The sequence below is a fragment of the Hyaena hyaena genome, unplaced genomic scaffold, assembly GCF_003009895.1.
Source record: "Hyaena hyaena isolate Hyena2069 unplaced genomic scaffold, ASM300989v1 scaffold_2064, whole genome shotgun sequence".
NCBI lineage: Eukaryota > Metazoa > Chordata > Mammalia > Carnivora > Hyaenidae > Hyaena > Hyaena hyaena.
Genome location: NW_024082696.1, coordinates 1 through 26363, shown reverse-complemented (window position 1 = coordinate 26363; position 26363 = coordinate 1). Strand labels below are relative to the sequence as shown.

The window sequence follows — 26363 nt, the reverse complement described above, 5'->3', positions numbered from 1 at the left end:
TAAGCACTTAAATTATTTTTGACTTTAGGATTAAAAAATGGGGACACAAACTCATATTGTTGTTGTTGTTGTTTACCAATCCCATCTAACAACCAAATGCTTCCCAGCACACATGCCATGCATGTGTTATTTTTATTTATTCCAACTCAAGTTAGTTAATATACATTGTATTCTTGGCTTCATCAACTCATGTTTAAATTGCTATTTTGCTTTATATTTAGGATTTTTTTAAATGGGGAGAATGAAGTTAGTAGACATTGGCATCAGGATTCTTTGAAAACACACACAAAGATCTGAGGTTAGACAAGGTGTGCTGAGAACATTAGTGGTGCTATTCATGACCAGATTGAGACACGCAATGAGGGGGTAAAACTGGACAGCATTTCATGTTTCCTTTTCTCAGAGTCCCCTCTATCAAAGCATATGCCAACTAATGAACCTATTCATATCATGGGCAGAAGACAATATTTCACCTATTCAAGGAATGTTTGTATTTTTAAATGGGTCTCTAAGGGAAGGAGACTCTCAACGTAAAAGCATTAAAAATAATGGCGAATTATCAGCCATCAGCAGAGAAGGTATGTGAATACTGTTCTTTCATCTTTTCCTAAAATATTACTATATATAGGACCCATCTATGATAGACTTGGTTGTCTTGATAACCCAATATACTTATGCCCTCTGACATCAGTGAAGTTATATTAACATACAATCCCTCTGTTACTTTGGGTAATTATGCTTTTGGGGGAAAAGTTAAAAACATATTATATTGACTTTTTTCTACATATTTGAAACCATGTGATATCACTGTTTCACTGAATACATTAATGATGTTTTCTTATTTGTATTATCTAGAGAGATGTTATTTATTGCCTTTGATGCCAGAGGGAAAAGACATTATCTCACCAGTTTAAAAATGCATCCTCAAATTACACTGTCCTACATGAGGGGTGTGAAGCATGTATATCGACTTAATTGGAATTTATAAATAACAGACTATGACAGCTGTCAAGCATCAGTATGAGAAAAAGAATAGCATTATTTAAGTGGGGATTCTAAATTAGCATTTTCCCACTAGTAACAAAAACAGCAAATAGCTTCTCACTAGATAATAGCTATTGCATCATATAAAATTCATATTTATGCACAAGAAGGAATTGCAAATGTTTCAACTTTTTGATGAAACCATGCACACATTCAAGTCTCTTAGGTTTCTGAAGATACTGGAAATGTCATGAAGGTTTTCATATTTTTTTCAAAAGCAAGTGACATGAGGGAGACATGTAAATCATGATAACATAACTGGAGGTAATATTTTATTATCCAAATGTGGTAGCTCTATAAACTAGTCTTCTCTATTTTAAGAAAATCTTAGTTTGGTGTTAGTAAAACTAAACAGTGTTTTTAAGCCCTGAGTTTAGGAAGTTGTAACACAATAATAATCCTCATGACTTTTAACTGAGAAATTTTATTTTAATTATAAAAGAATTCAAATGATTTGAATCTTTTACCCAAAATACTTAGGTGCTTGAGTTTTTAAATTTCCTCCAAGCTAGACTGACTGACTGCTAGAACACTTGATTTCATCTGTGTTCTATGGGATGGAGTTGGAGCTCAAATAGTAATCTGTTGAAGGTCTAGACCACTCCTAAAGCAGAAGTTTCTTGAAGTTTGTTTTGTTTTTAAGTTGACTGGAATTATTGTTGAGGGATGCGTGTTTTTATAGCGTTAAATATTTTTCCTATCTCAAGGAGTCTGAAATGTGTCAGAACAACTCTTTCAATTATCTATATCAAGGCATATCCATTTGGTTGCTAATTCAGCCTAAGAGTGATGAGTGCAACAGTTTACAAATGAGGATACATAACCCAAGCACATGAAATCCAACAGGGTAAATATTGCCCCCATTGTCTTTTACAATAGTTGTCAGAGAAAAATTTCTTCTTCCAAAGTGAGACACCAAAAGGTTACTTGCTTTCTAAAATGTTTCAATACAGTGTAAAACTAATTATAATATGGAAGAGAAACATGAGATATACCATAGTCGATCTTAGATACTTTGCATATTTATATATTATTAATTCTCATGATAATATTATGAAGTAAGCTTAATTGCTATACTTAATTCACAGATGCAGAAATTGAGGCTGAGGGAGTTTAAACAAACTGATAGATTCATATGGCTATTTTGGTGGCAGAAACCAAATTTGAACCCAGGTATCAATAACTCCAAAGGCTATGTATATTTCATCACCTGATTAATATTAATTGTTGTCTAATTGGACTCGTGGTAATAGAGCCATTAAATTCTGTTTAGACTCTAAGTCACTTAAAAACACCAAAGTTTTTAAAATGAGAATTCTCTGGGGCGCCTGGGTGGCTCAGTCAGTTGAGCGATGAACTTTGGCTCAGGGCATGATCTAACAGTTCATGGGTTCAAGCCCCATATCGGGCTCTGGGCTAACAGCTCAGAGCCTGGAGCTGCTTCGGATTCTGTCTCTGTCTTTCCCACTCATTCTCTCTCTCTCTTTCTCTCTCAAAAATAAGATATAAAATTAAAAAATAAAAAATAAAATGAGAATTCTCAAAGTAAAGCATGCAGTATAATATAGCCAAATCTATCATTTGGTGTAAGTTAGTAGAAAACCTACTGTTACTCTACTATACACAATGTCCCACTGTTTCTCAAGGATCCAGATGATTATAATTTAATATCCTATCTAACTTGGCTTTCTGAACAGCCAGCTCATACTGTGAACAAAGCATTTGATCAACTCCTTAAACTGTCTCCCACAATAATATGACTTACCAGGAGCCTTACTTTTTAGTAAGATCACAAGTCCTTTCTTTTTTGATTCATTCCCAGGACTGTCATAAACCACTCTCTTGGCAATGCAGTCATTTCTTTATCTCTAGTTGACATCAACCAAGACTGCCCTCTCCAGAAAGATATTTCACCTACTCAATTAACACCTTTATTTTACCTTGTGGCAATGGGGCCAGAAAGAAAAATAAAATAAAAAGGACAGGAATCTTCATGACAAGATTCAAATCAGTAGTTTTGGAGTCTTTCAATAAGAGGAAGTCAGAGAGTATATCTTTTCAACTATCTTTCCTTGCAGTGATATGAATCTACTCATTTCTGTTCATCACAGGTTAACACTCTTGGTTAGTGGTGCCTGCGACAAAAGTACTGGACATTGCTTTTCTTTTAACTTGAGAATGTAAAGGGCTTATGACATTTCCACCAGATTATTATGACTTTTAAATAACTAGTTAGCTAAGAAATTCCCTATCACCAGGAATTTCCTACAAGGGAACTGACAAGAATAACTATGAGAATTTAATCTTTGCTTTTCTGCTTCTGTTTCTTAAAAAGCTATGTAAAGTAAATTACTTTGTCCTAATTTATTATTTTTCCCCTTTCCCCTGAGATCTATGGTCATTATAAAACCATCTTCATCATTACTTAAAACAAACCTTTGCTGTCTATCATATGCAATTTAGATCTTAGGAACACAATAACTGTAAGAGAATTTCATAGTGAATACACACACACACACACGCGCGCACACACACAGCCAAATAATGTGTGGAACGTGAACTCAGGGTGCCACTTTAATGAGAATAAATTATCTGGATGATGTCTTTAAGAAGATATTATAATTACAGTTATAAAGGAGATGTTTAGCAAAAGATACAAGTCAAATGTTGCTTTACATTGCTTTGAGTGTTCTTTTTTTTTTTTTTTTTAAAGATATGGAAGCAATAGGATCATTGGAAATGGTGGTTATAATGATCCATGAGAGAGGAGTGATAACAAAATGCCTAATTTAAGGCATTTGATTGATCTGCTCTTAGAGGGTAAGGAAAGTTTCTGTAGAAAAGATTAAAAAAATGTAACAAACCTCTTTATGCTTCATTGTTGAACCAAAGAACTTGGAACTCTGCAAGATTATTTGGCGGCTGTTATATAGGATAGAGGAAACTGTTGAATTCCCAAGACCAGTCTCTGTTTGCAACAAATTTGCAAAAATGAAATCAGGTCCTCAGAACTATTCTTACTCTTAAGGTAAATTCAAAGCCTTAATAATTATTCAAAGTGAAAGTAGATAGTTTCAGATTTTAGGTGACTTTTAGTCCAAAGAATGCTATTAAGGCTTTGGTGCTCGTTCAAGCCTAGTGTTTATAGGCCGTATTCCTCAGTCGCAGCATACTAGTTATTAAGAAGTTTGCCCATGCTGCTCTAGGGATCACAGAAACAGAAAAAAATGAGAAACTAGCATGAAAATGAAAAGCCCTGCTGGTTGTTTTTTTTTTTTTTAATGTGTTTTATTTATTTCTGAGAGAGAGAGAAAGATAGCATGAGCAGAAGAGGATTAGAGAGAGACGGAGACACAGAATCTGAAGCAGGCTCTCGGCTCTGAGCCAGCTGTCAGCACAGAGTCCGACGTGGGGCTCGAGCCCACAAACTGTGAGATCATGATCTGAGCCGAAGTCGGACGCTTAACTGACTGAGCCACCCAAGCGCCCCAAGCCCTGGTGTTTTTGATAGCTTCCCCTACCCCAGTCTCTTTTCACGGACCCTAGTCTCTCACGCATCTGGAAAGTGTACTTGTCTAGAAGTTATGGTAACTTAGTTCTTTTCTATATTTGCTGATTTCCTAAGAAACATTTTGACCAATTCATCTATCTGGGCTTCATATCCATTATCACTGAGTAATAAGGACTGACATTTGTGATCATTTACTATGTAGGGGCTTTTGAACACTTTATACACATTAACTCATTAAATCCTTATAGCATTCTAGGAGAATGTAGGTAAAATTATTTCCAACTAATAGATGTGGAAACTAAGACATAAAGAGATCATGTAATTGGCCCAGTTTGGTACAGTTAGTAAATTATAGTGAGGGGAGATGAACTGAGGATGTTGAATACCAGAGTCCCATCTCTTGACTACTTTATATACTGTTTAATGAAAGGTGTGTGTGACAAAGTTATCTTGAAATCTTCCCAGAAGAAATGTTCCTTTGCTCTGATGTATTTCATTGCTTATGACATAAGACATTAATAAAAAATATTTGTAAATGTAAAATACTAGAAAATTATATGTGATGGTTTTATGATAAATCATCAAGATATATAATCCTGCTAATGTGGATTTCAATAAATAATTTCATAATTTCAAGAATAAATTTGTAGAGGTCATTGACGATCTTAAGCAATCAGATCATATATCACTTAAGCTGGTATTCATAAGGTAAAACATTGTGCTCATCTAATCATTTAATTACTAGTCCATCAAATATACTGAATAAAACTGCAATAACAAAGTCTCTTTGTTCTTCAAAAGAAGAAACTTCTTTAAGAACCCGGGCAAGTGAGACTCTGTGTGATATCAGAGTTGTAGCATTGATTTCTGATAGTGGAACAGATAAGATCAAGGGCATCTTGTAAAGATAAAGTAACCTAAAAAGGAGCATCAAGAAGGGTGTACTTTATCCTACAAAGTTACAGCAATGAAAAAAAAAAAATAAGATGGTGTTTCTTAAAAATAAAGGTGAATTGATCAATAGACTCATATATATATTTAAAAGTTTAGTTTTTTATAAATATAGCCTCTAAAATCATTGTAGAAAATATGGAATATTCATAAATGATTAGCAAACTATTAGAAAAAAATTAAATTATATCCTTATAGTGTAATTATTCTACTTCTTACTTATTTTACTTACAGCAAAAATAATCAAATGTGAAATAGATATGTTTCTGTGTGTATATGTATGTATATACCTATACATGTATTTAAAATATATCAAAATATATATAGAAACATTTTATAATCTTGCCACAGAGAAGGTCTTTCTAAGCATGAAAAAAACTTAGCTATACAAATTCTGATACAATCAAGCTATATACAAATTACAATTTCTTTATAAATGAAAACAAGCAAATTTTGAACAAAATATTTGCCGCATATAATAGCCAAAGGGTTGTTATAAATATATAATAAAGAACAACTACAAAATTATTTTTAAAATATGAATAGTCCTAAAGAAAACTGAGAGATGGGTCCACCTGGGTGGCTCAGTCAGTTAAGTATCCAACTTTAGCTCAGGTCATGACCTCATGGTTCATGAGTTCAAGCCCCACATTTGGCTCTGTGCCAGCTCAGAGTGTGGATCCTTCCTCGGATTTTGTGTCTCCGTCTCTCTCTGCCCTTCCCCTGCTCATTCCTTGTCTCTCTCTCTCTCAAAAATAAATATGAAAAAAAATTTCGTAAAGAAAACTGAGAGATCGTTATGGAAAAGGAAGTCAAAGGAGAAGAATATAAAGTACGATAAACATATCCAAAATATTTAACTCCCTGGGATTTAAGAAGATATAAATGAATACAATTATGAATTTTTAAAATAATTGTATATTGCTTTTGTTGTTGTTTAAAGAACAATCATGAGTTATGGGCTCATTGTGGGAAAACAGGTAGGAAAGTCTGGTTGTGTATAAACATTAAAAATTCACATATATTTTGGCCCATGAATTCCAAAACTTCCCATTCCTTCTGCTTATAGTGTGCATAAAGTTGGACATGAAATTGTATGTGAACAGGTGTCCAATGCAACAATGAGAAATTGGAATAATTGAGCATAACTAGGTTATTAAAAATAAACTTACGGTGGTTTCATGCAATGATGAACTATGAAGACATTACAAGGAAATGAATGTGTGTAGAAAGAGAATTATTTGTAATATATCCAGTAGTTTGTGAACTTGGACATATCAAAGTAAATTGAAGGCTTTCATAAATTTCTATGAAGATGTCTGTATCCATAACATGTCCACCAAATGCACCAGGGGAAAATTAGACTACCTCTTGACTATTTTGTGTTTCCAGTCTTTCTAGGCAGTTCAGTGATGATGCGGAAAAAGAAAAAGCAGGTTTCAAAATGATGCTCCTTGCTTTTCTTAAAGATCACAGATGCTTGCCTACAAACATTGATTGTAGGAATGTAAAGTGATTATACAGAACGTAAAGAAAGAGTAGGAAAATGTATTTAACGGTGACACCAAATATGGTGAAGATAGGTATAAACATAAAAGATAACAAGTTTTTTTCTGTCACATTTCATCGCATTAGCATGCAGTACCACGTTGATACTCCATCAGGGAAAGATCTTGCCCTGGACCCTGCGATACAGGGCACACTGCCTCACTGTCTGTACTTTGGAGTAGCTTCCTAGAATTTCCCTGTGTCTCCTGACCATTCAAAGCTGGCAGAGCCATCTGAGTGAGGGACCCCATGCCCTGGCTGGACCTGAGTAGGCTCTGGTTCTGTTTCTTTCTTTCAGGAAGTCTCTTGACTCTCGAGGTCCCCCCACAACGTCTGGTGTTGATCAGGTGTCTTAGGGAACTCTGGGTTTCAGATCTTAGGGAACTCTGGGTTTCAGACCTAAAAGTCATCCCAGGGCCCCATAGGAGGCTCTGACTAAACAAAAGGCCTTGAAAGGCAGATTGATTCTGCTGGTCCACACGATATAAGTGATAATTATTTGTTTTTAAGCTACTAAGTTTGGGGTGATTGTGTGGCATTATATGAATACTAAAATACTCCTGCTCATTTTCCTATATTCTCAAAATTCTTTTAGATATTCTGAGTTTGGATTGAAAGCAGAATTTTCAAGTAGAATTTTTCAGAAGGAAGCTACAAAAAGATTATGGAGAGCATTAGAGAGAGTAGGATTGGGGGTAGGGGGTTATGAGCTGAACTAAAGAAAGCACAGAGGACAAAAAACTAAAATTTGGCGATCATCTATGGATAGAGTGATGGATTATAAAGGAAAATTACAACACTGATTGAGAAAAACATCCTGTCAAACTATATGAAGAAATAATTCACACAAACCAAAAAGGAGATCTTTAAGTCACAAAGAAGATTTAGAAAATCTCAAATGAATCACATATAATATGAAAATAATGACATATAAAAGATAATTGAATGTAACAAATTTTTTTCTAAATACTTTGAAAAATCATATCAATAGGAATAGCTATGTTGCATGACATTAAAAGAATGCAGGTGCATTGGTAGAGAATGCGGGACAAGGAATTGTAGGTTTTAGTTGTACAGGAAGTTTCCAATCTAAGATAAATCAAATGTTGTAAAACCAGAAGGATTTTTGTGTGGGGTCCTGAACAGTGGATACATATTCATGTTTAAAAGCACAGAGTGGAGAGTCATACTTTTGAGCACTGCTACATGTCAGATAATTTGCAGAGGACTTTTTAATGAACTTAGAATGTAGTACATTTAGAATTCCCCTTTCTACAGAATTCTGCAGAGAAGATGGTTTTTCATTTTACAGCTAACAAAGCTGAAGTCCTTGGAGACCAAATAGCTTACCCAATTTAGCACAACTCTTGAGTGGCAAATAAAAAATCTCTATGCTTTCAAAGCCATTTGTGTCTTCTTTCTGTTACACTATGAAGACTCCATTGAGAAAAATCAAAAGGAGCTGTCACTCTAAAACACAATTAGTGCTCTCATGGTTTGCCTCTCTCCCTCTCCCCCGCCTATTCCCCCCCAAACTGAGGGCTGATGGGTGTGGGGGAGAGGGAAAGGGGGGTGACTGGCATGGAGGAGGGCACTTGTGGGGATGAGCACTGGGTGTTATATGGAAACCAACTTGACAATAAACTATTAAAAAAATAAAGATAATCTCATATCTGAAAAAAATAAAAAAATAAAACAATTAGTGCTCAACAATTGTGTTGAGTGAATGAATAAAAAAAGCAACCTAGCAAGTTCCATAGAAATCAGCAGGGGGGAGACTGAGAACTACACTGCCCATTAGAGTAGTCACTTTCCACACAGTGAGGCTATGGAGAACTTAAAATGTAATTAGTTCCAACTTAAATGTGTGATCAGTGTAAAAATGTGCACTGGATTTTGAGTTCTTAATACAAAAAAGAATGAAAAATATTTCTTTATTTTTAATATTGATTATCTATGATTTATTTATTTATTTTAGAGAGATGGAGAGAGAGCACACAAGTGGAAGAGAGGGGCAGAAGGAGAGAGAATCTTAAGTAAGTTCCATACTCAGCATGGAGTCTAATGTGGGGATTGATCCCACAACCCTGGCATTATAACCCAAGCTGAAAAAAGAGTCAGGCACTCAACTGTCTGAGCAACCCAGGCACCCTGTATTGATTATATCTTTAAAAATATTTTAGATATATTGGGATAAAATTAACTTCACTAGTTTTTTTTTTCCAATGTAACCACTGGAAAAGTTAGTTACATATATGGCTTATGTATGTGGCTCATATCATATTTCTTTTACACAGGTTTTATATAAAATATATAGGTAAAATAGTGATATGGGACCATGTAAGAAACCTTCTTTTGCACATGGAAGAATTGACAAGACACCAAGAAGACAAAAGATGTGAAAACATAGGGGTCCCTGGGTGGCTCAGTTGGTTAAGCATCCAACTTCAGCTCAGGTTATTATCTTGTGGTCTGTGGATTTGAGTACTGTGTCAGGCTCTGTGCTGACAGCTCAGAGCCTGGAGCCCGCTTTGGATTCTGTGTCTCCTTCTCTCTTCCCCTCCCCCCTCACACATTGTCTTTCTCTTTCAAAATAATAAACAAACATTAAAAAAATAAAAGGTGTGAAAGCATAGAAGTGGCCATCTAGATTTCTAGACTTAATAGTAGCAGGAACATACTCAGTATTGCTTCTATTTCATATCAATTTGATAATTCTTTCCCCAGATTTACTGAGATATGTTTGAAAAATAACAGTGTACAAATGAAGGTATAAAATGTGATGATTTAATACATATATATATTGTGAAGTGATTAGTTCAGACCTCTATCCACCGTATAATTACTGTTTGTCATTTTTTGTTGTTGGTGGTGACATCATTCAGTATCTACTACTGTTTTAGCAACTTTCAAGTATATAATACGGTGTTGTTAACTATAGTCACCATACTGTACACTAGAACCCAAAATGTATTCATCTTATAACTGGAAGTTTGTACATTTTGACAAACATCTCCCATTTCTCCCACCTCCTAACCCCTGGCAACCACTATTCTGTTTATATTTGTGTGGACTTTTTAGATTTCACATTCAAATGAGATGATACAGTATTTGTCTTTCTCTGTCTGACTTATCTCACGTAGCACAATGCCTTCAGGTTCCATCTATGTTGTTGCAAATGTCCAGACTTCTTTCTTCCTCATGGCTAAGTAATATTCCATTGTGTATATATTTTGGGGGCATGATTAGCCCTCCATGGTTTGCTATTGCCTAGCTTCTTTCTTGTGGTCCTCAAGTCCTCCCAGTCACCCTCAAGCCACTTCCAGTTGCTTTTCTTGCTCCAGATTTGCTGTATTTGTCAGGTTCTTGTGTATTTCCTCAACTCTGTGGCATTGGACGTGCCTTTCCCTTCTCCTTGGCACTTTCTCTTGTGCAGCCATAACATCCAGCTCACTTCTTTTCAGCTTTCAGGCGCCCTTTTGTCCCAGAGACTATCTTTGCCCCCACTCTATCTCCCACTCAGATAAGAACCCCATGATGTGCCAACTTCCACTCCAGTTTCTCAGTTCCTAGCCTTCCTGCATCTGCTGCATGTAAGTGTTCAATGCTTTCACTCCCTGCTATGGTATAAGAATCACACAGGATCCTCAGCCCCCAGCACAGGGTCTGACATGCATACATACACGCACAAACACATACACAGTCTTTATCCATCTTCTTTATCCTTTTATTCATAGATGAACACAGGTTGTTTCTATATCTTAGGCATTGTGAATAATGCTGCAATGAACATGGGAGTGCGGATACCTCTTCGAGATCCTATATTTATTCACTTTGGGTATAGACCCAGAAGTGGGATTGCTGGGTCACATGGTAGAACCTCTACACTGTTTTGCATGGTATCTGTTCCAATTTCCATACCCATTAGCAGTGCACAGGGTTCTCTTTTCCCCTTGCCAGGACTTGTTATCACTTGCCTTTTTGATACTAGCTACTTCAAAGGGTGTAAGATGATAGCTCACTGTGGTTTTTATTTGCATTTCCATGCATTTGGTTTTTATTTGCATTTCCATGCATTATTTGCATGGTCTTTTCATTTGGTTGATCTCCACTACAGTCTTTTGTATTGTTGAAAAAAATTTTCCAGTTATAAATATTGAGGAAAAAACTCTTGACCCCCTTTTGACCTCTAGCTACCACATCTTTTCCTTCATTCAATTTATTTCCAAACTCTTTAGAATAATTTTCTATATTTTCTCTTAAATTTCCATCCTCTCATTCTCTCTCAAACCACGTTTTTGCCTCTTCCACTCTCCTGAGATTTTTCTACCAATGGTCTTCAAAGACTTGCATATGCTAAATCATTTGGATATTTCCTTGTCTTTATTTTAGTTGACGTTTTAGAGATAGTTTATTCATGCTTTAAGAGACATTTTAGATGAGCAAATCAGTGGACTCTAGATGCTGGGGGGATGTGGAGAAATGGGCACCCTCCTACACTGTCGGTGGGAATGTAACCTGGTGCAGCCCCTCTGGAAAACAGTGTGGAGTTTCCTCAAAAAGTTAACAATAGAACTTTCCTATGACCCAGCAATAGCACTGCTAGGGATTTATCCAAGGGATACAGGAGTGCTGATGCATAGGGGCACATGGACCCAATGTTCATAGCAGCACTCTCAATAACAGCCAAAACATGGAAAGAGCCTAAATGTCCATCAACTGAAGAATGGATCAAGAAGATGTGGTTTATCTGTACAATGGAATACTACATGGCAATGAGAAATAATGAAATCTGGCCATGAGTAGCAACATGGATGGAACTTGAGGGTGTTATGCTGAGTGAAATACGTCAGGCAGGGGACAGATAGCATATGTTTGCACATATAGGAGGATTAGGAGGAACCTAACTGAGGACCATGGGGGAGAAGAAGGGGAAAAATAGTGGGGGGGGGAGGGAAGGAAGCAAATCATGAGAGACTCTTGAATGCCGAGAACAAACTGAAGGCGGGGGGGGGGGGGGAGGAGAAGGGGAGTGATGGGCATGGAGGAGGGTACTTGTGGGGATGAGCACTGGGTATTATATGGAAACCAACTTGACAATAAACTATTTTTTTAAAAAAAGAGGCATTTTAGGACACTATATTACCTAGTTGTCTCCTAAATATGTTTGGGAACTTGGTAGAATATTGATAAAGGGTTGATTTGTTTTGAGATGCAAAACAAATTCTAGTTTCCATGTCCCCCGCATCCAACTTTTATCATTACAGAGACTATTTGTGCTGCCTAATAATTACATTGTGGATGAAATAACAGATTTTTATGCGTTTTCCCATCCCATTCAGAACTAAGTACAAAAATGCCAAGTTAATGTTTTATGAGTCTAAACTCTAGCCAAAGTTCACATTGTATTGAAACTCAGGTAAATAGTATTAGTGTTACATAGTATTCAGTGAATATGCCTTTGTGAATGAGCAGAACTTGGAGAGAAGAAAAAAATGGCCAATGAGTATCACCATACTCTACTGGAGCTTAAGCCTTCATTTTATGCTTAGATTTCCTGTTCCTCAATGTCAATAACATGATGATGACATTTAGACAATTCATAAGTCTATGGGTATTAATTTTCATGAATCAGATTTCTAATAAGATCATGGTTAAGTTGGTAAATATTCAATTGTGTAAGTTTAGGTGAATCATGACAGATCAAAAGTTGTTCTATAAAAGTTGTATCCATACGTTAGAAAATTAACATCAGATACATCTCTATCAATAACCCCTAGCTTAGAGAAAATAAGAAAGAATCTACTTTATTCCACTAAATATGTAATTAACATCTACAGAGGAAGGTTATCAATATTGGCTTATGTATTTATTTATTACATAAATTCTAATTATATTCCTATACCTCTCTGCACTGGTGTATGAACTTCTTTGGTCACAGGTATGTCTTCAAGATTAGTCTTCTTCAAACAACCTCTCAACACAGCAAATTTTACTTGGTGAGAGACATATATCAATTTGCTTTTCATATTTAAAGCAGCGTCTTCTACAGTAACCAAAATTTTGTGAGCACCGATTAGGATCCACCAAGGTACATGTGGCTACAGTAAAAGAAGAGTAACTGAAATTACTGATCTCTTATTTAAGAACATATTGTTTCTGATTACAATGAAGTACTATGTGTACGTAGCAACAAACTTAGAAAAATGTCAAAAAATAAGAAGACACTAAAATATTACATATTTCCATATATGTACAATATTTAAATGTTTTAAATTAATATATATTACATTTTTATGTTATATACTATTCTCCTCAACAAGATTCAAATATTTTGGAGCTACATAATATTCCTTTGAACTATATGACAATTCATCCAATGCTTTCAATTAGGTTATATTTAAAATGTTAACATTTTAGGATTACGATAAGAAGCAAATTTTAAGTACATATTTTAATATTCACATGAGACATGTTTAGTATAATTGTGGGACTTAGATCCACACCAACAATATATGTACTTTTTTCACCCAAATAAAATGGTATCCATGGGGTGCCTGGGTGGCTCAGTCAGTTAAGCGCCAACTTCGGCTCAGGTCATGATCTCACGGTTCGTGGGTTCCAGCCCCGCATCAGGCTCTGTGTTGACAGCCAGCTGGGAGCCTGGAGCCTGTTTCCGGTTCTGTGTCTTCCTCTCTCTCTGATGCTCCCCTGCTCATGCTGTCTCTCTCAGAAATAAATAAAACATTTAAAAAAATGGTATCCAGCGCAATTTTAGTTTTTATGCTGTTGGTATTTGTTTTGAACAGTTTTTCTTTTCTTTTTAATTGTTCACATAATTTGCTTATTATGTTGTTATATAATTTTTTAAAAGAATTCATATGAGTTCTTTAAAAATTTTTTAATTTAGAGCAGTTTTAGATTTCTAACAAAATTGAGAGGAAGATACAGAGATTTCCTATATACACCCTCATATATGCATACATATGCATATATTTCCCCCCATATATGCATAACCTTCCCCATTATCAACATCATTCACCAGAAGGGTACATTTTTTTAGTGAGGATGAACCTATATTGGTACATCGTAATCCACTCAAAGTCTGTATTTTGCACTACAGTTCATTCTTTGTGTTGTATATTCTATGGATTTGGGCAAATGTGTAGTGACATATATCTATTACTATAAAATGTTATATAAAGCATTTTCAATGCCCTAAAAATCTTCTGGACACCGCCTATTCATCTCTGTTCCAACCCTTCTGGCAACTATTGTCTTTTTTACTGCCTTCATAGTTTTGCCTTTCCTATCATACAATTCCTTTCCAAATTGTATGATATTTGGAATCATACAATACACAGCATTTTCTGATTGGCTTCTTTCATTTAATAGTATGAATTTAAGGTTCTCTCACATGTCTTTTCATGACTCTGATAGCCCATTTCTTTTTTGCACTAATTAACCGTCCATTGTCTGGATATGATATAGTTGATTTGTCCATTTACCTACTGAAAAACATCTTGGATGATTCCAAGTTTTGGAGATTATGAATAAAGCTGGTTATAAATACTCATGTGCAGGTTTTTGTGTACACATAAGTTTTCAACTCCTTTGGGTAAATACTAAGGAGCACAATTGCTGTATGATGTGATAACCATATATTTAGTTTTGTAAACTGCCAAACTGTCTTCCAAAGTGGCTGCACCATTTTGCAATCTCACCAGCAATATGTAAGAGTTCCTATTGCTCAATATCCTCACCAGAATTTGTTTTTTTCCAGTATTCCAAGTTTGAGCTCTTTTGAGAGGGTATGAGATGTTATCTCATTGTTTTAATTTGCGTCACCCTGATGACATATGATGAGGAGCACCCTTTCATGTCCTTACCTGCCATTTGTGTATCTTCTTTGGTGTGATGTCCGTTAAGGTCTTTAGCCCATTTTTAAATTGTTTTTGTTTTGTTTTCTTATTGTTGAGCTTTAAGAGTTCTTTGTATGTTTTGGATATTATCACATATGTCTACTACAAATATTTCCCCCAGTCTGTAACTTGTCATCTCAGTATCTTGTCATATTTCTCAGAGCAGAAATTTTTAATTTTAATCAAGTCCAGCTTATCAATTCTTTCTTTCATGGATTGTGCCTTTGATGCTATATCTAGAAAGTCATTTCCATACCCAAGGACATCTAGGTTTTCTTCTATGTTATGTTCTAGGAGTTTTATAGTTTTACACTTTACGTTTAGGTCTATGAACCATTTCAAGTCTATTTATGTAAAAGATATAAGATCTGTGTCAAGAGTCTGTTGAGGTTGTTTTTTTTTTTTTTTTTTTTTTGCATATGAACGTCAAATTGTCCCAACATTATTTGTTGAAGAGACTATCTTTATTCATTATATTTCCTTTGCTCCTTTGTCAAATATCAGTTGACTATATTCATAGGGATTTATTTGTGGGCTCTCTGTCTTATTCCACTGATATATTTGCTTATTCTTTTACCAATACCACACTATCTTGGTTTCTGTGGTGTTATAGTGAAGAGTGTCCAAACACAAACACTCAATGAAAAATGTTACTGAAAGTTAAGCAATTGTGTAAACATCATCCAGATCAAGACACAGAAATTGGTGGCATCTCTTTGTGCTCCCTCTCAATCATATCCCATTCTACTCTGTCATTACAAAATAAACAGTTATCTCAGTTTATAATATTTTGTCTAAGTTTGCCCATTTTAAAACTTTATGTGAATGCAATGGCACAGTATATACATTTTCATGTCTGATGTCTTTTGCTGAAAATGTGTTATTGAGATTCATCTATGTTTCATGTAATTAGTTCTTTCAAATTATTATTATGTAGTGTTTTTTGTATATTATTTTGTATAATTATCTCTATTTATTGAACTGATCATAAATGTTCTCCTGTAACCTGTTCATGTGGTGACATTGATTTTAGAATTTTGTACTAATCTTGAAATCCATGAATTTCAAGTAAACTTTTCTGATATTGCTGTGTTTTGGCTCTAGTTATTTTTTTAAAAGATTTCTACATCCATATTCATGAGTGAAGTTGGCCTTTAATTTTCTTTCTTGGATGTCCTTATCAGTTTTATACCAGGTAATGTGTGTCTCACAAAATGAGTTAGAAGAATCCCTTCATTTTATATTCTGTGGAATATTTGTGTATAATCAGTTATATTTCTTTTTTAAAGTTTGGTAGAATTCAACAGTGAAGCCATCTGTGTCAAATATTTTCTTTGTAGGAAGTTTAATTATTATGGGCTCTGTTCCATTAGTGAATTTAGAAGTATTTATATTTTCTTTTTCTGTTTTTGGTCAGATTAATTCTGTTGTATTCTTCAGAAATTAGCCATTACACATAAATTTTTGAATTCATTGTCATCAAGTTGTACATAGTATTCTTATGTTATCATTTTGCTACCTGTAGCAATGTATTAATATCTCTGATAAAGTTCATTTTTGCCTCGTCTCTCTCCCTTTTTTTTTTTTTGCTTTTGGTAAAGCTGTATTATTTCTTTTTAAGAGAATTTTAAAGATCTACTCTTTCAGCAACTTTCAATACACGACTGTTTATTAAATACGGTCACCTTGCTGTGCATCCCTATGACTTATTCATTTTTAAAGTTTTATTGATTTTATTAGCCTTTCCAAAAACATAACTGAGCCTTTATGATTTTGTCTAGTGTCTGCTGATGTCTTTTTATATACTTATAACTTTAGGTTTAGTTTGATTTTCTATTTCTAACTTCCTGAATTAAATTTTTAGTTACATTTTCAAAATTAATTCTTTTCATATATATGAACATAACGGTATAAATTTCCTGTAAACATTACTGTTGCTTTATTCCATGAGTTTTGTGTTATCTCATTTTTATTACCATTAGATGAAATATTCTCTTATACTCATTGATATTTCTTATTTGATTTAGGTTGAGTTTTGTTAGTCTGCGTGTTTATATCTTCTTTATTGTTACATTTATGTTGTTTGTTTTTCCTCTTTTAAAATTTTTTTTAACGTTTATTCACTTTTGGAAGACAGAGCGCAAACAGAGGAGGGGCAGAGAGAATGAGACATAGAATCCGAAACAGGCTTCAGGCTTGGAGTTGTCAGCACAGAGCCCAATGCAGGGCTGGAACCCACCAACCATGAGATCATGACCTGAGCTGAAGTTGGACGCTTACAGACTGAGCCACCCAGGCGCCCCTGTTTTCCCTTTTTTTCTGTGTAAAGGAAGAAAATGTGTTATTATCATCCATTGTTACAATGTTCTCTGTTTTTTGTATTTCTATCTTTTTTTCTTACGTATTTTAAGACAAAGTTATTTGCTGCATTGAATGTACGGTTGCAATATTATCCTGTTAAATATTTTATTTAACATGAATGAATGAATAATCATACTTTGCCTCTAGGAATGCATTTTTTCTTTTTTTATTTAAAAAAACTTTTTTGATGTTTTATTTATTTCTGTGTGAGAGAGAGAGAGACAGAACCCAAAGCAGGTTCCAGGCTCCAAGCTAGCTGTTAGCACAGAGCCCAAGTCGGGTCTCGAACTCACGAACAGTGAGATCATGACCTGAGACGGTCGCTTAACCGACTGAGCCACCCAGGCGCCCCAGGAATGCACTTTTTTTCTTGCTGTCTACTTCATTTAATACTAATATAGCTACTTCACCATGCTTTGGTTGGGTTTTTGTATCTTTTCCTACCCTTTAGATTTTATAATTTCTTTTTTTTAAGTTTATTTATTTTTTTAAGAGACAGAGACAGTGTGAGCAGGGGAGGGGCAAAGAGAGAGGGAGAGAAAGAGAATCCCAAGCAGGTTCTGCACTGCCAGCACAGTTTGACACAGGTCTCGAACTCACTGAGCTGAAACGGAGAGTCGGTGGCTTCACTGACTGAGTCACCCAGGTGCCCGTAAATTTTATAATTTTTATTTTTTCATATATTAGATATTTCTCATGTTAACTATTCAGTACATTCAAAACTCTATTCACTACATTCAAAGGATTCACTTTTATTTTTTATCTTCACATTAATATTCAAATTGTAATATATAGTGGGTGAAATATATTCTGCTATTTTTTCTGTCTTCTTTTGTATATATTGGTTACTTTTTATAATTCCATCTTCTCATTTACTATGTGTAGTTATATTATATACATTATATATACATATATTATATACGTATAATATATATAAATACTTATATATATTATATATTATATAAATATATAAAATAATATATATATACATATATTATATATGTGTATATATATTATTATTTTACTGTTTATGTTAGAAGCTTCAACTTACCAAAGTCATAAAAAATTATTGCTTTTTTTCCCTGTGTTTCTAAGCTTCCATATAGAAAATCATTCTCTTTCTGACCAAATAATGCTTTTGAGAATTCCCTTAATATAGTAGTTCTGATTTTGAATTCTCTGTTTTTTATTGGACTGAAAATAACCTTATGTCATCTTCACTCCTAAACAGTATTTTCATTTGATACATAATTTTAGATTGTAATTATTTTCCTTCTGGGTCAAAAGATATCACTGCATTGTGTTCTGAGTTCTTTCTTTGTTGTCTTTTTGAGGAGTTCGCTTCCATTTAACATCGGATCCTTTGAAAGTGATCTGTTGTTTTCTTCAAATTTTGCTTACTTTATTGTTTTAGGTGGGTTTTTTTTTTTTTTTTGGCAGCTATGTTTTTTCTTCCTTCTTTATTTTCTCCTTACCTTCCTTCCTCCTTTCCTTCATCTTTACTCCCTCCCTCAACTTTTTTATTTCTATTCTTCAATCTCTTGTTTCATTCCAGATATTTTCTTCTGGTTCATCTTTCATCATCATTAAATATCTCACCAATTATGTATAAACTACTCTTTAACACATTCAATGTGTATTTTATTTTGCATTATATATTTTATTTCTGGAATTTTAGTTCTACAATTTTATTTTTATTCTTTCTTATAGTCTTCACTTCTATGCCAAGTTTTTACTTTGTTTTTAGTTATTTAAACAAATTAAGCATAATTATTTTAAAGTCTGGGTCTGTTATCTTCATTATCTGGATCCCTTGTTCATCTGTTCTCTTGTGCTCATTCTGATTTTTGATAGGATAGTTAGTTTTTTTTCTCATTTGTTCCTGATTATGTTTGTCACATATATGATTTTTAAGTTTATTTATTTATTTTGAGAGGGAGAGAGCGAGCAAGCAAGGAGAGTCAGAGAGAGAGGGAGAAAGAGAATTCCAAGCAGGCTCTGCACTGTCAACACAAAGTCAGACATAGGGCTTGACCCCACGAACTGTGAGATCATGACCTAAGCCAAAATCAAGAGCTAAACATTTAACCAACTGAGCCACCCAGAAGCCCCTGTCACATACATTTTTAATGAAAAATTTAAGAAAATAGCTTGAGGTCTAGAATGATATTATCTTTTTAAAAAATGTTTTTTTTTAAATGTTTTATTTATTTCTGAGAGACAGCATGATCAGGGGAGGGTCAGAGAGAGAGGGAGACACAGAATACAAAACAGGCTCCAGGCTTTGAGCTAGCTGTCAGCACAGAGCCTGATGCTGGACTTGAACCCACAAACTACGAGATCATGACCTGAGCTGAAGTTGGATGTTTAACCAACTCAGCCACCCAGGCCCCCCTTAAAATGACACTATCTTTCTCCAGAAATGATTTATTAATGTTCCATTTAGTTTTGTTCCAGGGCTACCAACCAACCTTCCTGGATAATCTTAAGCCATTTATAGGACTTGAGATACTGTAAAGCTGGGCATTAGTTCCTGGGATGAATGGACAGCTGGACTAATGTCCTATTAACTTAGACCTAAGTTTTATAGTTTTTTTGGGTTTATCAGGCAGAACATACTAGTATTTCCATAGTTCTCCTTCCTTCACAGTCTGAATTACAATTTTTGCCCTGAAGGTAGCACAAGGCTATCAGATTTCTGGTCTTCAACTTCTTTCTTGCCTTTTTAAGAATGGGTAGATGCTTCTTGGGAGAACAGCTGCCTCAGAGATTGATCTCAACTCAATCTTCACTGTAATTTTAATTGACCAGTTGACTCTGTAATGCTTTTAGCCAATTGTTTTGGTATTTTTTTCTTTCTTTCCATCTATCTCCCTCAGTGCATGGGAGAGGTTATATGAAAACATTGCTATAATTTTATAGTATGCTTTAGCATCAGGTTGCTATGTGAAACAGACTACTGTAACTTTACTGTGTTTTAACAACAGGTAGAGCAAACAAACCAATGTTCTTGTTTTTCAAAATCTTTGTATGGTAAAGACTGAGACTTCTTTCTAACTGAAGAGTGAAGATGAGTTGCTTGCCATGGACTTTAAGCTTGAATTTGAATGCTGGCATTTGCTTGCTATGTAACTTTGGGTAAGCTCTAAGACCCTTAGTTGCTTCATCTGTAAAATGGAGACAATGGTACCTCATTCACAGTCTTTGTGAAACATGATGAGTTAACATGTAAACAGGCTTACAATGATGCTTGGAACATAATAGTTTCTCAGAAATTAAGAACTGTTATTAATTAATAGTGAACCAATGACTATAGTTGAAGTTAAATCATTATTGACTAACAACTTTTAAACCAGGAAATGTGCTTTTTCTGAGTGTAAAGCAAGACATTGATGCAAAGAGATAAATACACAGGCATGAAAAAGAGAGAGAGAGGGAAAGAGAGAGATAGGTTAATTAAGTACCATAATAGAGAAATATGTTGGTTCCAGTGTGTGAACAGATACATGTTTGCTTATATATGAAAATGAAGATCCTAAAAAATTAGTAAGGGTTATTTAAATGAACTCGAGGAGTGTAAGAAGGACATGAACCAGGCAGACAAAGTAGTATGATTTTTATCCTAGGGTTGAAAGAGAATATGATGTGTTTAGTTCAAAAACTAATAATAGCACAAATAGTTTTCATTCATTGAAACCTAATATGTGTCAGGTATTGCTTTAAATATGTTGCACACGTGATCTCATTTAACTGCTCTAGAACTTTGAGGTAGATGCTGTTCAGATAAGAAATCTGAGACTTTTGAGTTGTCTGGGTGGCTCAGTTGGCTGAACGTCCAACTCTTGATTTTGGCTCAGGTCATGATCCCAGGGTCATGAGATCAAGACCCTATCTGGCTCCACACTGAGCGTGCCCTTCAACCCTGCTCGCTCTCTCTCTCTCTCTCTCTCTCTCAAATAAAACAAACAAACAAACAAAAAACCTGACACTTCAGTGACCAAATAAATTGCTGAAAGTTGCAAAACTAATACACACTTAACTCAAAGTTAGATAAGTGGGTATTTAATGTCACTTTTTGTTCCCCATCTCTTACTCAGCTTTTATTCAGGTCTTAGAGTTAAATCCTTGTTTTCTTTTTTATTCCTCAAATATTGTTAGTTTCCCAAGAGTTACACTCATCTCTTTTCTGATGGCTAGTGCTTGGACCTGTACTATTGAAGAGACTTCATATCAGTTAATAGTACCATCATATGAAAGCCATAAATGTTCTCAAGTATTAATATTTGTGTTTTATATCCTCCTTGGCTTATTCAAGAATATTGAAGAAGGTATAATTCTTTAAGTCAGGTGGGTAAAAATATAGAAAGAAATTATGATTAATTTGCAAATTGCCTTAAGTAATGTAAATTAATTAATAAAACTAATCATTGCCACAAAGGAAGCATTAGCATGGTATTCATTTGTCATACATCATCATTCTGGATTGGTGGGGAAGTTATTTAGCTAATCTGTGAAATCTTAGCCAATTAAAAAAGGTTATTTATTTTAATGAGCTCCATATTTCTTCCAACATTGTATCATAATTCTCAAGTAACCAAATCAACTTGATTTTAAATTTAATAAGCTCTAGAGGCATCTGGGTGTCTCAGCTGATTAAGCATCTGACTTCAGATTAGGTGATGATCTCGCAGTTTGACGTGAGTTTGAGCTCCATGTCAGGCTGACAGCTCAGAGCCTGTAGACTGCTTCGGATTCTGTGTCTCCCTCTCTCTCTTCCTCTCCCCTGCTTGCACTTTCTCTCTCTCTCTCTCTCTCCCTCTCTCAAAAATAAACATTAACATTTAAAAAAATAAAAAAATATCATTGTAATAAATTCTAGGGCACTGGGACCAATACTGTCTTCTCACAAACATTTCAACACAGGTGAATGTCTCTCCTTCACTATTTTAGACTCAGCCTCCCATTCACCATGCAATATAAAGTTTTCAAGACCAGCATGTTTCTGCCACTTAAGATTCATTCTGACACATCTTAACAACTGGCTATAACTAGACACCATCTTGTATTCCTTCTCGACTACTTCCTCTCCCCTTTTTTGTTTCCTACTTCTACTTCTTTTTTTCCCATTTCTTGAAATACTGCAATATGATATTCCAAGTGGTAAATATTTTGCTTACGTTATCTCTGAATCTTTGCAAAATCTTATAAAATTAATGATCTTACCATCCATTGTACAATTAAAAGAATGAAAGCTTTGCCACAACCACAAAGGAGCCTCAGGTCTTTAATATAAACTCTGATGTATTTGATGGCAAACTCACTCTATAAATCACTATAGTATGCTGTTTTCACTATCTCTATGGATTATATTACCCTTGTACTAAAACACTGCCTAAAACACTGCTCATTCCATTTTAACCATTGTCAGCATTGTTCTCTGTCAATTTTCTGTAATTCGCTTTCCAGCATGGTATCACTCTGCTTGGATCAAACGCTCATCTTACATCTTCACAAAGTATCCACTTAGATGGAAAAGTTTTTATTGCTTCTTTAGAGACTTGAAGGTTTCACCAATAGCAAAACCATACCATTGTGTAATTGGTACATACTACTCTACGAACCCCTTCAAAGCCACTTGCTCTGATACCTTGTATTGCCTTTCCTCTTTTTCAGTCTAGCAAGGGCCAAATATAGAGCATTCTGTTCATTTCAGTAGACATTATAATTTAGTATCTGTTTGAATGATCAAAAGGTAAAGGAAAGTTGGTAGGTATATTCCAAGACCAAGTGTCTTTATTGCATTACTTAAAGTTTCCTGTAAATGCTCAGCAGATGTTGAGTTTGATGGTATAAACCCCATGCATCTGAACCCCGTATTTCTGAAGGCAACTTATCCTCCCATGTGACCACAGCTTCTGACCAAATAATCTTTTCAGCTTTTACATTAACCTCAGTGTCTTCTATAGAAAACTTGATGAAATATAAGGAACAAATATGCTAGGATCTTGTACTCCAGTATTTATATGTATTATATTCTACTTATCACATATAGTGATTCTACTTATCACATGTAGTAATAAGTGTGACCTTGAAAAACTCTTTGATGTAATTTTCCTCTTCTTGAAAAGAAGAATAACAGGTATCTGATAATGTTACCTGGAAGGTCAGGTTGGATATCTACATGAGAAGTTATGAAATGGGGTTTGGCACACGCTAGACACTCATGTTTACTTATCTCCCTTTTCTTTTTCTTGTCTCCCAGAGTCTAAACACAAGAGTCTTATCCCCAATTTCAAAGCTCTTCATCAGAGAATTTGGGACATTTTCCCAAACCTCTACAATTGCTAGGTCATAATCACACAATTCTTGGTATTTAAAGCATACTTATATAAACATTCTAAATCAAGCAATTTACTGATCTGAGTTTAATCAACTATATTTTTAGGTATTCCCAGAGAATTACTGAGTCTTTCTTTTATACCTGTTTCCTTGGTGTCCAGCATTGTGCTCAGTGGATCACTAGCCATTCATTATTACATGGTTACTGGTTGACACACTAGCACCATACACCTCAATGTCCTCCCTAATCATAGTTGAGGTCCCTACTTCCTCAGTCCCCTTTCATTATTAATAATAAGTATAACAGCAACAACTATAATAATTATAATAGTACCCAAACTGATAGACTAATTTTCACTTTGTAGGACTCATGATGGTACATTATTGCACTAAATCCTAACTGCAGTCTTTTGAGCTATGTGTAATTAACAAGCATATTTTATAGCAGACATTTTATTTTTAAAGAATTGTGGTTATCTATTCTGTTTATATTTTCTATTTTATTGTTAAAAACTTTGGTAAATCACTTAAATTCTCTGAATGACAAGTTTCACAAGCTATTAAGTAGGAAGCTAGTAATAAAATCTAAATCTTCCAGGTTTGGGGCACCTGGATGGATCAGTTGGTTAAGTGTTTGACTCTTGATTTGGGCTCAGGTCATGATCCCTCAGTTTGTGGGCTCAAGTCCCTCATTGGGCTCTGCACTGACAGTGTGAAGCCTGCTTGGGATTCTCTCTCTCCCCCTCTCTATCTCTGTCCCTCCCCAGCACCCTCTTTCTTTCTTAAAATAAATACACTTTAAAATAAAATAAATCTTCTAAGTTTGATTCAATTCTCTTTCTGTTAAATGGTATACCTTTTGAAGTTACACCTTTCTAGGTCCAAATACAAAGACTTTTGTGTATCAATTTATATCTTTGTTGTTAGAGAGTCTGGATTACCTCAGAGAATACATCTCAAGAATATCATATAATCACCACGAAGCATTTCATTGCACTATGTATTTTGATTATTTATTTTTAATTGGTTCATAAAGCCAATGCTGGGGTGTCTGGGTAGCTCAGTCAGTTAAGCATCTGACTCTTGTTTTCAGCTCAGGTTCATGAGTTAAAGTCCTATGTCAGGTTCTGCACTGATAGTGCAAAGCTGCTTGAGATATTATCTCCCTCCTTCTCTCTTGCCCCCTCCTCCGCTTATGATCTTTCTCTCACTCTCTCTTAAAATAAATAAATAAACATCAAAAAAATAAATTAAGCCATTGCTGAATTTCTTTACTAATGCATTAACTGTTTCAACATGGATTTTTTTTGTGGTAATATACCTTTATTTGACATTTTATTCCTACTGTGCTTCATTGTCCAGAGTATTCTGAGACTATATTCTGGATCACTTTGTAGATTCTATTATTGATATCTCAAGAGATATATACTGTTATTCTCTATCATTCACCTTCTCTGGGCCCAATTTATTATGCAGCCTTCACTTCTAAAGTTTACAAATAAATTTTTAAAATTATATTTAAAAAGTAACTTAAATATCTAAAAAAATCAAGGCCAAAGGATCTACATTAATCATTTCATTCTATCTACATATTAATTTTCAAAATGAGTTGAGTACATTAGTATAACACTATTCTAAATGAGTAAACTGAAATTCACCATAATCAAGAGACTTCTTGAATTGATAAGACTGTTAAGAAACTATATTTTCCATTTCATAATCTGGTGTTTCTATTTTTAGCTCTAAATTCTGTGTTACATATAAACAAACATATATTTTACCTGGTAGAATGAAGGTCACATAACACAGAAAATGGAGGAGATAGTAAAAGATCTTCATTCTGCAGAAAGAAGTTGCTGAAAGATTTGGTAACAAAATTGAGAGACCAACTTTCCAAAAAGCCAAGAGACATTTACTATTTATAGTTGTCTAACAGAAGAAAGACTCTTTATCCGGAAATTGTTTTACTTTGGTGTACTTGTCTCTGCACCATTGACTAGAGCTGTGGGCAGAATTACCCAAAATGAAAATACTTGAGATTATTGATCTTTAGAGAGGAAACTCTATGTGGAAGCTACCTGTACACACGACATCCTTATATTGATGGTGATCAGTTAAAAATCAAAGTAAGGAGCATGCAAGGAGTAGGTTTAAAAGAAATATCTACCATTTTAGATGTAAAACAACTGAACATTACTTTGTAGGTTAAACTCCTAATTACTTTTCAAAATATATTCTAGTCACTAATTTGGTATACAAATTTATCAATATGTCCATATATCCCAAATTCTGACATATTCAGTTATCCCAGTTATTTCCCCAAAGTATTCATTTACCAAATAACAGACAGCAAGCCTCACTTTTGTCAGTAATTTTTACTTTATTTTCAGATGCAATTTGAATATTTAGGGAGCTCTGCTTTTTCCTAGAGAAGCCCAATAAGTGTCCATTCATTTAAAAAATTTATCACAATAACACAGGCAAACAATAAATATGGGGGGAAGGAGATCTTGTAATGAGTAGAAATAATTTCCTATCTCTGTCTCTTTATTTTTCTTCTGGGTCTTTTGATGTAGGAATTAAGATCCAACCGTCCACCTGCTTAATATAGGGACTATAGAAGGCTTCATAGTTTTAGTTGTAGGGGAAACTGGGTGTAACTACATTCAGGTTTCATTCTATTTGCT

At 34.5% G+C, this 26363-nt stretch overlaps 1 protein-coding gene across 1 annotated transcript; it reads right to left on the bottom strand.

Moving 5' to 3' along the window:
• Window positions 1-13009: 13009 nt before the first annotated feature.
• On the bottom strand, window positions 13010-25515 carry DEFB114 (defensin beta 114). Its single transcript, XM_039225349.1, has 2 exons — window positions 25458-25515; window positions 13010-13155 (listed from the first exon to the last, which is right to left on the bottom strand). Exons 1-2 carry the CDS (start codon window positions 25513-25515, stop codon window positions 13010-13012), a joined length of 204 nt encoding a protein of 67 aa, XP_039081280.1.
• Window positions 25516-26363: the final 848 nt, after the last annotated feature.

Excerpts from the sequence above, each read along its gene's own strand:
- DEFB114 (XM_039225349.1), bottom strand. The coding sequence starts at position 25,515 with ATGAAGATCTTTTACTATCTCCTCCATTTTCTGTGTTATGTGACCTTC. Across the intron at positions 13,156-25,457 it reads TGTGACCTTCATTCTACCAG|CCACATGTACCTTGGTGGAT; the intron begins GTAAAATATATG and ends CTTTTACTGTAG.